Raw genomic sequence first — 14,478 nt, 5'->3', positions numbered from 1 at the left:
TATCCATTCTCTGAGTCGTCATCTGATTTAAGTCGTTTGGGGTTTTTTGAGTTTGCCATATTTGTATAGAATTTGTTTCATTACTTCTGCTCCTCACCCACCTCGGAGCCCAACAAGGGGATGCATAGAGCTGCGGATATCCTCCAGTTATGCATCAAGGATACAGAGGTAATATACTCGAGTAAGCAGAACAAAGTTCACGTTCCTCGATTGACCCTTTAGCCATTGTCTTACAAAGTAAGTCTTGACCAGCCGATTGATTGGATTGAGCCCATCCAACCTCCCGTCTATGTGAAGTTGGAGCCAAAGCACTGTGTTGGTGTTGAGGGAACCGCAGTTACCCACATTCCTCAAATACCAGGATCTCTTTCTCCACAGACACGGGTTGCAACTCACGGCAAACAAGTCGCCCCATTTGTCGCCTTTTACGATCAGCAAGGGGGTGCTAGGGACCTATTCTACCCCGGGTCCCCACGGGGGCTGTTGTCATTAATATTTTAATAAAATTTAAAAAGGTAGAACTGTCTGAGATATGAACAAAGCAAGTGATGCATGAAAGTTTAGTTTTAAAAAATCTTGAATGGTTATAAAAATCCTTTTAGTCATTAAAATAATATATAAAAACAATAAAAATAATTTGTTTAAAAATCTTAAATGTTATTAATGATATGACAAAGTTCCGGAAACTTCCTACTTCTCTGTTTATCAGTCTGATTTTATGATCAGTTTCTTTTGACCGCCTCCTGTCGTTTCAAATAATATCACCACGGCGAACATGGCAAGTATAAAAGCCTCGTCCTTTTCGTGAGGAGCGCACATAGTCAGCGGAGGTCCGCGATGCAGCGCCAGGCAAAAGTATAGATCCAGCTTCAGATTGGTGTACTTTAGTTTGATCACGTGTTTTTAATTAGTATTAAAGCTAAACTCTGCAGCGCTGAGGCCCTCCAGGAATTCACTTTGACAGTGATGTAACTCATACTTCACAACAATACTGTATTTTAAAAAATCTGCATCTCAGACTAGACATGTACAGTTGAAATCAAAATTATTAGCCTTTCTGAATTCTTTTTTTCGTTTTCAAATATTTCCCAAATGATGTTTAACAGAGCTAATTTTTCACAGTATTTCCTATAATATTTTTTCCTCTCGAGAACGTCTCATTTGTTTTATTTGGGCTAGAATAAAAGCAGTTTTTCGTTTTTTTTTTAAAACCATTTTAAGGTCAATATTATTAGCCCCCTTAAGCAATATTTTTTGATTGTCTACAAAACAAACCAGTTATACAATAACTTGCCTAATTACCCTAACCTGCCTAATTAACCTAGTTAAGCCTTTAAATGTCACTTTAAGCTGAATACTAGTATCTACAAAAATATCTAGTCAAATATTATGTGCTGTCATCATGGCAAAGATAAAATAAATCAATTATTAAAACTATTATGTTTAGAAATGTGTTGAAAAAAATATCTTTGTTAAAAGGAAATTTGGTAAAAACTATACCGAGGGCTAGTAATTCTGATTTTAACTGCATATATTTATGTAATATTACCATTAAAATCTCCACAATTTCTGATGAAGAAATGACTCACATTCTCTTTGGAAAACGCCCTGGTGAAGCACAGATAGCGGGTCACCTTGGATTTGAACAGGCCATCTTTCCACAAGTCTGCATCAATCCCATCTGTGGTCTGTGCAACCTAAAAGCAACATAATAATGCATTATAATATACTGCTTTTCCATTTGCAGAACATCAATTCTCTCGAGAACCAATATATCAAGACACAACATTTATTCACATTAAGGATCCAAAAAACAGAGCAGATTTAGTCCAAAAAAAGGGTCTCTAATTTAGGATTCAATCTAGGTTAGTCATTTATAATGTACTTTAATTATCTACTCAAGGGATTGTGGGGAATTACCTTCAACAACATAAGAAAAAAAAAAAGATTAAAACTTTTTCAAACAGAAAGCCAGACATATACAACCAGCCAACAAATCGTTTTTAAGGTTAATTGTTTAAGTGAGCAGAGAGTATATGCTTGGATGGTTATGGCGCATTTCCACTGACTGGTACAGTACGGTATGGGTCGGTACGGGTCACCTTTAGCAGGCTTGCATTTCCACTGCCAAAAGGATACCAAGGGTGGGTGTGGTGTACAACAGAAAGTTCCAGTCGATGTCATTCTCGCTCAAGGAAATGTCACATATCATATGAGAAGCACTTCTCACAAAACACATGCTTTACACATATAAATACTTGTGTAGAAATGTTTATTACTAACTTTCCTATGAACATGATTGGATGATAACTGCAGATCGAAGTTCGTTATTTTAAATATAGACGCGCGGGGAGTGCAAGCGAAACCACTCACGCTTTAGACAGCCTTGTAAACAACGATGGGGCACAGGGCAGTTCTGCTCTTCTTCTTGGCTATGTGGCTGTACATCAAACAAACCTTGTGGTCGTCTTGAGCTCGGTTCGACCATGGCTTGTTATTATATGTATATATTATTACGGTGTAATGTCTCGGCTGTGTTGTTAAAAATGTCGGTTCCTTTGTTTTCATTCTCCTGGCTTGTTGCAGGAGCGAGTGACGTATCTCTGTAAACCAATAGCGTTCAGCTACGTATCGAGCTCTGCCTTTTCGTACCCTTTTGTTGTGTAAGTTACTGTAACTGCAAAGGGTATCCAAAAAGTGGTACGGTACCTTGACAGTGAAAACGGCCATAAAAGCTTACCGAACCATACCGTACCACTCAGTGGAAGCTGGCCATTAGTTACTAACTCTGAATGTTTAGTCACACACGTTTGTTTATTCCTTATAATTATATATTATAATTCCTGCTTCTCTTTGTTGATGATTTTCTTTATGATTGTTACATCTAATGCTGCATTTATACGAAATATCCTGAGTGGACACTTATGGGTGGGACGGTGCATGGTCCAGGGTTGCTATGGCAACTCCATTTACACGGGGCATCAGCATCAACGCTTCTCATTCACTTTTAATGGGTGATGTCAGGCGTTGCCGAACTGCATTGTAGATCCGTCTGCGTGCTTCAGTGGCGTTGTTCGCTGCAGAAGTTGGGACTTTCTCAACTTTTTAAGCGCCGACAGAAGCATCAGCCAATCAGATCGCTGTGTGCAAATACACCAGCTCAGACACCTGCTGACTAATTTCATTGGCTAACACTGCTATGCCGACCGCGTCAGCCCCAACTTCAGACATGTCCTCTGTCAAGCGTTGACGCTGAAGCCCCGTGTGAATTAAGCATAAGAGTGAGCTGCAAGACTGTCATGACTAGAGTGGCTCGACTTTGAACAACAACGCAACTTTGACAGTCTCACTATTTCTGTCACATGGTTGAGTAAATCCTGTCACAATGTCTATATGTCAAGAGAACATGTTACTTAAGCGTATCCACAAGTTTAGTGAGGTAACGTGTAGTTAAGGAGTTCATTAATAGCGGAGATTGCATCTGTTTGTTATAATTGTATCATAACGGCTGTTATCAGCCTGGGTGTGTTATATATAGGGCTGGGTTATGAAAACATATCTGTATTTATTGACTGAACACCCATTGTCAATATCACTAAAAAAGTTTGGTATGAAGTTTCGGTATGAAGCGCTATAGTTTTATTAAAATGTGGCTGCTGAGCACGCGCCTTGAAAGCAATGCCAATAAGCTTAGGGTGTACCTCATTTCCAACAGGTGCGCAACTTGTGCGTGCAAATAAGGAGCAACATGCACATGGTGTGTGAGCGGCGCGCGCGTGAAGAATAAAGAGATATTTTGTTTCAATATTTTGGTTTTTGACTATTAAAACTTTTTGACATAATAATGTTGGTAAATTTAAATAAAGTGGTTAATAATAAAAAACATCCTAATATGTCTAAATGTATTGTTAAAAAATATTCAATAATTATCGATACCGAATGATATTAAACATGATAACGTGATCTTTTTTTGCAATATCGCCCAGCCCTAGATTTATAATAACTTCAAAACTAACAAAAAGGCTCCACCACATTGAAATCCTTTATTAATATTTGGTTTTTGTATAAAAGTTGCAGAAAGGGGCATTACTAACATTTTCGTTTTGTATAAATACATTTTTGGTTAAAGACTATTTTAGTCATAGAAATACTTCTGCAGTTATAAGACATTGTGATCAAATAACTGTAAAAAAAGTCATCACTAGAGCGGCTCAACTTTGAACAACAACTCACAAGGTTTATTTTTTTATTGCATTATGACAAAACATCGATTTCAGAGTTTGCTAAATTTATAAACCCCTGACAGCCTTTCAAGCAGCCGCTCTTGAGTTTTTGGTAGTCCGAAATAGTGGCTCAAAGAGGAAAGACATTCTTGACTAAATAAAATATTTACATGTATATATTTGAATTTAACCAAATTTAACTTAATTATTTGTATTAATTTATTTGATTTTATTTTTTTACATTTTTTTTTTGTCCCTGAAAAAAATCAGGTGAAGACCTGGTAGGTCTAACTTTGTTTTAATTTAACCATTTTTAATCGTTTAATTTTTTTAATCAACTTGGTATCGAAATACTAGTTCTTTTGACAACACCAGTTACACAAATGCAAACACATGTTGACAGTGGATCTTTCAACCCATAAGAATTACATACGATCACCCAATCACCCAATTTGTGAGAGAATACAAAAGCTTTGAAATGGACTATATTTTTCCCCCCATTAAGATTGGATTTATTAGTGGATTAATTTTTGGTCACCCAGGACATCGGGCTACCAGTTTTATCAACACTGAACTTCGACTGAATTTGTCTGAATTAAATAGTTTGTTTTTAGGCCCTGTCCACACAACGTTTTTTTGTTAATGTGGTTTGTTCACACAAAAACACGGTCTCAGGTGACTGAAACAGAAACTTTCTGAAAACTCTAGCCAGGGTGAAACTGAAACTCTAGGAACAATGTGGTTGTGTGGCCACTACAACTAGAGTTTTTGTCTCATGACATCAGTGTGTGTGCGGTTTTCTCCTTTCTGATTTGTGTGAACACGGCTGGGTTCGCACTAAATGCAGAAGATGCGATTGAGACATGTGTTTGCAGATTCATACTAAAATATCCATACCTCTGATACCAGATCTTTATGCCCTGAGATTGATTCCCAAATAAAGACATTGGTACTTTATTTTATTGATATGATTTATTTTATTACCTAGAACACAGAGGAAAGCAAATAAGCTATTGAGATCTTATTTATATAATGTGCGGTTGGTGGGAACTTCTTTTTCTGAAGCTTGGGGAAGAGCGTAGCTCAGCTTGTAAATGAGGCCGCTACCTCAATACACTTCCAAGTTTAAAATAAAGAAAACATTTCTCTGTTTTGAAGCGATGGTTTGAAATACACTACTTTTTTTTAACATTTTCTAGAGACATAAGGTGTTTTTGCACCTTGAGTATCGGTATCGGATCGATATCGCCGATACCAACCTGAATTTTGCACCGTATCGGATCGGAAAGGTAATCTGGGGTATCGAACACCTTTAATAGAAACATATTCTGCATTTTTGCAGCAAATGCAATGCGTATTCCACATCATTCACACCACAAAACTGTAATCCACCTGTGTTCTCATGTTTGCATTGACTTGTATGCAATTTACTTACGCCAATACTTAATTCCATTTTTGGTGTGAACCCAGCATTAAATGTTTTATCGCCACCTGTTGGTTCACCCTGACCTTAACATGCATTACAGTGCATTTTGCATGTTCATGTGGACATTTAAAAAAAATTTAAGTGGGGAAAGCTGTTTATAAAAATACCTGTGTAAGTGTGGACATGGCCGTAGTTTTGCCTATATAGTAGTATATCAGAGAGTTTTCTTTCTGAGTGCATCTCAGAAGCAGTCAAAATGCATGACTGCTCAATTACCAGACTGATCTGCCCACACAAACAGCCCCCATCAGCTGTCCTGCCATGGAAACTGGCTTCCCACGAGCAGCTCCACAAACATGACTGAACAATGAGCTGCTAGATTTAACACCACTGTTAGAGACTGTCTGAAATGACACAGCATTATGTCTTGGGAACAGATAAAACAAATGTACTTGTACAACAAACAGCATGTTACATACTAGTGGTTCTCACGGTTTTAGCCACGGGGCCCACGCATACATTTAAAGAATATTAATAAAATATATTCACAAAAACAAAAAAATATTATTAATACTGATAATATACATTAAACAGAAGTCTCAAACTACTTTTTGTTGATCAAATAAACTTAGTACAATGCTACGATCAACTACAGTTGTTTAAAAGTAGGTTGCACGCTGGTAATTTATTTGGTCTATCTTTATACTACAGTGATACACAATGTGCTATTTGTACTTAAGTCTTATTACGATACTTGTCACAATACCATATTATTGTGATTTAATTATATTGCAATTTTCAGTTATAGATAGCAGTTTATTGCTTTTTTTCGACAACATCGTCCCCAATGGAAAACTTTGGCAACATCGGTTTCAACCAAAGATTTCTCAGTTTATTAATCTCATTTAAACATTATTGCTACAGAGCAAATTATGATGAGAAAGGCAGACAAACTGACCAACACTTCTAAAAATAACACCATAAACGTTGTATAGCAAAGCTGACGTCTTTATTTTACTAACTTACTGCATGCTGAAGGTTACCCAGAAAACTTAAAGGACTCATAGGTTACCCCTTTTTTCATATTTAATATAAGTTTTTTGTGTCCCCAGAATGTGTCTGTAAAGTTTCAGCTCAAAACACCCATCAGATTATTTATTATAGCTGTTTGAAGTGTCTATATTATATAGAGCGTTATTATAGAGCGTTAAGCTTTGTGACATGCACGCATGTGATATGATACTGGTAATATCCACTGCTGTATGGATATCTCTTATATTAATGTACAAAATAAACCTGATTTAACGTCCACAAACCGGGATTGAAGCGTCTTCCTTTAATTGTTCTGACACGCGGCTGTGCTGATTAAGTGAATCGCTGTAATTCATTACACACATGCTCTGTTTTAAGACATGTTAAACTTGTAAAACTCACTCTTGATCACATTTGATGATGATTGATGATCCTAGCGAACTGAACAGACCTTTTATTCCTGGCTGCTTTGCGCTTGTCCTGTCTTGATTATATAATTATACACGTGACTATCGGACATGTTAATGCGTGCAGCTGTCAATCAAGATTGGTGGGCGGGGGGACCGCACTCCTACGTAAAGTTGCGGTCGATCTGAAAACCGCTCCAATTGGGCCACCGTTTTTATGTTGTTAAATTTGAAAAAAGGACTGGGTGTGTTTATATCACCCCAATATGACAGTTTATACACTATACTTACACACATTTCTGTCCAAACAGCTTGAAAAGTAGATTTTTCACCATAGGTGGCCTATAAAAAATTCTCTCGTTCAACAGCGCCGCCTAGTGGACACAGATTTTAATATCAACCAAACATTATCATAAAATATTGATTATATATTAATAGAGGTGTAACAGATCACATTCGATCCGTGATCATGACGAATCACAACCCACGGTTCTGAATGCATGTGACCCAGGGATTAATAACTTTTTTTTCTTGTAGATTAATCCTAAATTTGTGACGATCTCTAAGAGATTGCCTTCCGCATCATTCAAATCGCATGTACGAAAGCATTTTATCTACCCTGTAAACATAATGATGTTGTATAGGAGTTGTAAAATATAGGAGTTGTGGCTGCGTCTAAATCTTAGTTCATCAATTGAAGTTTATTTATAAACTAATTTCGAGAGGAGCATATGCTTATGATTGATCACAGCTGGTCCCGCAACTAACGCATGATTTATGAATCAGATGATGAAGAATCCCCCCTTCCACCTCTCCCTTTATAGGGTGGCAGGATGGCAGTGGTTAGCCCTGTTGCCTTACAGCAAGAACATCACTGGTTCAAATCCTTAACAGACCATTTGTAGTTTCTGTGTGGATTTACATGTTCTCCCAGTGCTCGCGTGGGTTTCTACCGGGTCCTCAGGTTTCCTCCCTATCCAAAAATGTGTGAATTGATCAATCTAAATAAGCACTATAGTCAAACTCCTAACCAGCAGTATATCTCTATATGGTAATTTATAATCTGTCATCATCCTACCCTATATAAGAGGGAGTTCTCGAGACCTACCTGAGCTCAAACTCCCCTATCGCCCTGCAAATGGGAGGAAGCCCCGGGCTCGAGGATCTTATGAACTCAGGGCTCTCTTTAGGGACAGCATGCCAAACTCACATTATAATGAATCATCAGCTAAGTGTAGTGATGGGTACCGGTTTTAATGTTATAACTACTTTTATTGATACCACTTATCGGTTCAGTATTTTAACGGTTCTCTTATTGGTACTTTTTGGAGTGTTTTTTATGAAAAAAAACCTATTTGAACAGAATTAACAACACTTTATTTTATTATTACGTTTTTAATGTAAAATAATACAAAACCAATAATTGTAAAACAAATGAATAAATAATTTTCATGTAAAAGAATGTACAATGAAGCAAAATGACTCTGTTTTTAATCATTCTTCTGGAGAAAAATCAACATGTTTGTCTTTTCTGGCAGAAGTCAGGATCTGTCTTGGTTTAGTGTGCTCTCTGCAGTTGAAAATACCCACATTGAGTTGCAAAATGCAGTTAAATAATCAGAGAATGTTTAAGATTTTTCATTAACACACTCGCATAAATGAGTTAATGGTGTTTTGGGAGTTAACAATGTAAAAATAAGCTCTTTTTTTAGAATTTCTTAATAAGCATAGTTTATTATTAGGCATTTTATAAACTACATTTGTAAATACAGTAATGTAAAAGCATTTTTAAAGTTTATTTAGGCTACTGCAGAAAAAAAAATACTGTCTTCATTGAATGTGTGTGTTTATTAAACAATTAATATTATACTGATTTACAGAGACCTTATGCGTTTGACTGCTAGCATAACGATGTGGACTATCTACCTTTAGCGAAGTAGTCAAAAACTTTTCATTTGTCTTTCTGCAGCTAACGCACTATCGAAAGATGCTTAGCCAGATTGCTTGTATTTCCGCTTATACAAGAAAACAACTTGTTGCATTTGTTGCAACTGGCATTGTCGGTGTCCACTCGGGAAATACAACCCGTCTGGTTCTCTTCGCCAGCTTACAAGCTGTGTGTGCGCGTGTGCGAGTCTGTCGCGAAGCTATGTGTGTGTGCTTAGCGCGAGCCTCCGCTGAGTTGACGCACACAGCCGAGAACTGTGAAGGCTTTTATATTGACGCGCTCGCCATTGTACTATTGCACATTTACAGCTAATAAGTTTTATTTTACAGCAACATTTATTAGGTAAGAGTGACAACATTTTGGGTGCACTAGAACTAGGGCTGAGCGATATGGCAAAAATGCAGTCTCGATATTTTCCAACGATAACGATATATTTTTCGATACAAGTTGTTAATGCATCCAGATTTAATAGAGTACCCCAACAATGACTGAAGCCACAAAAATTAGCCAGTCCATTAAATGGCATGATATTTTCAGCCAATAAATTTTCGATGGCCGAAAATTCGGCACGTGTCTAAAATTAACACACTTTTAAATTCCCATTGTTGCACATTTCTGCTGTGTGATTGGCTTTTAGATCAATATAGAGTTAAAAAAAAGTCCAGAGCTTATCACTGTTATCGACATAAATTTCATCACGGTTCGATATAACATCGTTTATCAGCCCAGTCCTAACTAGCACAGTTTATTATAAAGCATTTTCACTTTTTGTTTTATTTTTCCACCAAGTGTATCCAGAATTGTTGGTTTTGGTCCAGAATTTTAATTTCGGTGAATCCCTAAATTTTTTGCTAGCTTTAACACATTTAAAATCATCCTAGAAGAGTATTAAATAAAAAGATGAGATGGTAAAACTCAAACTTTAGGGGTTATCCAAGGGCCAAACCTCAGCTCTTCTGTAGTTTGATACTGAACAGACAGAAAGACACAAGAAGCTCACTGTTAGTGCTGGAAACAACAGATTACTCTCTCCCTGAAGCGTAGCGTGTAGACTACAGCGGTTCTGCCATTTGAGATGGCGTTTTGGGGGTGGAATGGATGCTATCAACAGACCCCGCTTTCACACACTCTCTGCAATCCACACAGGAAGCATTGTTAAGCTCTGCGTTGGAGTGACGACAACGACCGGACAGCCAAAGGAAACACAACAGCCCCGCTGCATCGTCTGCTGCCAAAGTAGGCTCAAAAACACACAATTGCAATGGTGCAAAAATGCTTTAGCGCCGCAAAACATGAGCGACTGGGCCTGTGATCAGAAGTGTACCTTCTAGGGTGTGATGTTACATTCATGTCACACGATTACTACAAACACAAATGGTTTTGTGAAAATAGTCACACAGAAATCCATACGAAATGAAACTGATTTCACAAAGAAAGCCTAACACCAATACTGGTTGCAAACGCTTATAGAAAAATGAAAGTTCTCACCATTTACTCACCCTTCAGTTTTTCCAAACCTTAATATTATTTTCTGTAGAACACAAAATACCTTATGAAACAGTTTTGTAAACCTGTAACCATTGATAAGACAACAGTTGGGTATCCAACATTTATCAAAATATCTTCTTTTCTTCTTAACAGGGAAAGAAACTCATATATAGTAGAAGTGAAAATTATTAGCTCTTCTGTGAATTGTTTTATTTTTCAAACATCTTTTACAGTATTTCCTTTAATATTTTTTCTTCTGGAGAAAGTTTTACTTGTTTCATTTCGACTGGAATAAACTCAGTTTTTATTTTATTCTATATAGAATATTATGATCCCCCTTAAGCAATACAGTGCTTCCCATAGGTTTGAAATATACTTGCGGTCGTAGCCGGATTGTAACACACTATGTACCCACATCACATAAATAGTTAACTATAGGTGACAAATAAAAACAATTTAATTTTTAACAATAATTTCAGTTATTATGACATTATATACACTGTTTCTTTTCAATGGGTTAAAGTAAAAAAAAAAAGACTGTTGAAATAAAAAAGACATCCACTATTTCTGTTACTTTTATGCTATTCAGGAGCCATGTGCACCCACTGACAGGTCAAATCTGCTTTTCTCTGTTTTTCAAGTCCAAAAGCCAACAAAAAAATAGCCTATTTAAATTTATCATCAAATTAATAAAATAATCAACAAAAGAGAAATATATGACAGAAAAAGGAATAAAAACAGACAATATCGTCTGCGCCAGTGGTGTAATGGTTTGTGCGTCAACACATGCACTCCGGTGCTCACGGTGACCCGAGTTCGATTCCGCTTCGCGGTCCTATGCCCATCCTTCCCCTCTCTCTGCTCTCCATGCTTTCCTGTCAATATTCTCTACTGTCCTGTCTAATAAAGGAGAAAACCCCCCAAAAATTATTAAAAAATAAAATTAAAATAAAAAAACAGATATCTCAAAAAAAAAAGATCTATCTAAAACGGTTTTTATCTTTCTTTGTTGTTTTTATTTTCTTATACATGTCTCTTTTATTCCTGTTTATGTGAATCATTCCGAATTTTTTCCATTATGGATAAAATGTGCTATATAAATAAACTTGCCTTGCCTAGGTCTGAAACACGAAAAAGGTGATCAAAGGTGATCAAATAACAGAACTTTCATTTCTGGTTGAACTATCCCTTTAAAGACGGCTCTTTGTTCCCCTTGACATTTCTAATGTTGTGATTACGTAGATATCGCCTGGAAAGCTGTGATCCTTTAAACGTCAGGTGCTGGGAAAACAACCACACCGCATACAGATCGAATTTCTCCTGGCCTGTTCACTGTGAATGCCTTTGAACTGAGAGCACCGTGATCAGGGATTTTTTCCTGCAACTGAGATCAACACGGTTTGAGTGCAGATATACAGGCTCTTTGTTGATACCAACCCTGAAATACATCCAGCATCATTCTTGAGTTATCAACAATTACTCATGATCCTCCATGATACAGCATGCAAATTAGTGTACTCGAAACCTACAGAGCAGCCTATTCACTCAGATACACTGAATTCTGTACATATACAACTACATAAATATCAGCATCAGAGTGGCCACTGAGAAACTTGCAATCAGGGTTTCCACTCTAAGTCAAAGATTACCTGACTTTGAACAAAAAAATCTGACTACAAAGCTGAATTTCCATGATCTCCAATGAACGAAAAAACAGGCTGCTTGGATTGTATTAAAATGGCTTCAGCTTGAATATAATTTTCCAGGCCTTTAACAGCCACTCTGAAACAACAATACTAGGTTCAATAGTAGTTTTACAGTAGTTTTAGTAGTTTTAACTACACATTTAGTGTTTGTATTGTCTTTTAACACCTAGTCTAGTCTGGTCATTTTCAATCCAAAGCTCCTAAAATTAATATCATCCTGTCATGTTAAGCTTAATTAAGTTCAGTTAAGTATATAACAGTAATGACTGTGATTGGCCATGAAGGACATCTGTTCACCGTTCTTCATCGCTGTTCACCAAGTGCATACACTGATATAGGGACACTGGAGAATGTCAATGATCAGCTGGCCTGTCAATGAGCTGACATACGAGCAATCTGCTGATGTATCGATTGATCAATATTGCTTTTAAATGCTCCAGGGTCCCTGTATCTGTGTATGCACTTGGTGAACAGCGATGAAGAACAGTGACCATTGCCGCCAATCACAGTAATTTCTGTTGAGCATGTGAACACAATGGCCAATCATCGGTGTTTAAGAATGCGTTCAAATGTTGTGGACGTTTTTAAAATTACAGTACCGATTGGTACCGAACTCGTCAGGGGACGCCATTTGACTTCAGTGACTGCCAGTTGATGAGCATGTAAGGAATAATATGGTGCTTAAAAGCAGACTATCCATAATAATGAGTGTGAAACAATATACTGAATAGAAAAGTTACATTACAACTTATTAAAACAATCCCCTGCCTTTCAATGTCTGTAAAATTTCCTCATATTCTAGACAGAGGGAACTGTGATGACCAGTGGGAACCCTGTGTAATGGCCCGTTTCCACAGAGTGGTACGGTACGGTTTTCGGTACGCTTTTATGTTTTCGTTTCCACTGTCAAAGGGTACTTAAAAACGAACCATACCCTACAACTTTTTGGTTACCCTTTGCAAAGAATACCTAGCATGAAAAAAGGGTACTAAAAGACAGAGCTAGATGCGCAGATGAACGCTATTGGTTTGCAGAGATACGTCACTCACAGAAGCAGGAGAATGAAAACAAAGGAACCGCCATTTTTAAAAACACATCCGAGACATTACACCGTAATACTATAAACAAATAATGACAAGCCATGGTCGACCCGAGCTCAAACAAACCTTGTCGTCGTCTTGATGAACAACCACAAAGCCAAGAAGAACAAAATCTGCCGTGTCCTGTTGTTGTTTTACAAGTTCTAATAGTGCGAGCGGTTTTCGCTTTCTCCAGAGAGCTCGCCCTATGTCTATATTTGAAATAACAAACTTGAGCTCATATTAATCATGTGCATATGATTATTGAAGCACTTCTGACCATCCGATCATTTCAGAAAAGTAAAAACGCGAGAGTGAAGCCCGAAACAAAGGAGAAGCTGGAAAAAACAGCAGCAAACAATGCTTTCTGCAATTTAAAACATGAGCAAACTGCCATGTTTAATTATTATCATTGCCTTTTGGACTATTATGAACTCAGAATGACAGAATTACTTTCTAACAAGAGGCTACATGTGCTGGTGAAGACTAAACATACAGATGAGAGGTTTGCACTGACTGTGGGCTATATTTCGTGTTGTTTTTTGAACCCAAATAAGGACTAAATGTATGCTGTGTCTAGTTTTTATGTAATTGGTAACATATCATAGACTGTAAGGGTCTGTATGTGTTCATATATGCTGCTTTTATTTATTTATTTTACATAATTGCAGACATTAAAGTAGGCTACTTCACATTATCTGCAGTTATAATCAAATTATGTTCATAGGAAAGTTTATACATAAGTATTTATATGTATAAATCATCTATTTTGTGAGAAGTGCTTCTCGTGATATGTGAACGACCCATACTGTAGACATTTCCTCGAGTAAAAATGACATCATCTAAAACTTTGTCATACACCATGCCCACCAAAAGGGCACCCTTTTGGCAGAGGAAACGCAAGCCTGATAAAGGTGACCCATACCAACCTGTACCGTATCGTACATCTCAATGGAAACGGGCCATAATAAACAACTAGGGCTGCACAATACTGAAAAAAAAAATGCAATATTGTTGTGTTGCGATAGCGATATTTTTTATGACATAACAATTATCTACAAAACTGCAATTTCTATTGGCTATGTTTTAAAAAAAATTATTTATGTAATGTAGATATTCTGTCTCTGATTGGCTGTTGTCTCTTTTGGGTGGCTCCAGCCAATAGCAGA

At 37.0% G+C, this 14,478-nt stretch overlaps 1 protein-coding gene across 2 annotated transcripts in view; it reads right to left on the bottom strand.

The window, feature by feature from the left end:
* The window catches only part of mvb12ba (multivesicular body subunit 12Ba), a 59,516-nt gene that overhangs the window by 27,223 nt on the left and 17,815 nt on the right, over positions 1-14,478 (bottom strand). For both annotated transcript variants that reach the window (XM_056457270.1, XM_056457269.1), the window contains exon 3: positions 1,590-1,697. In XM_056457270.1, the coding sequence (XP_056313245.1) occupies positions 1,590-1,697 (108 nt within the window). The remainder of the gene's footprint in view (positions 1-1,589; positions 1,698-14,478) is intronic.

Source organism: Danio aesculapii, chromosome 5, assembly GCF_903798145.1.
Source record: "Danio aesculapii chromosome 5, fDanAes4.1, whole genome shotgun sequence".
Lineage (NCBI taxonomy): Eukaryota > Metazoa > Chordata > Actinopteri > Cypriniformes > Danionidae > Danio > Danio aesculapii.
This window is presented reverse-complemented; position numbering and strand designations above follow the sequence as displayed.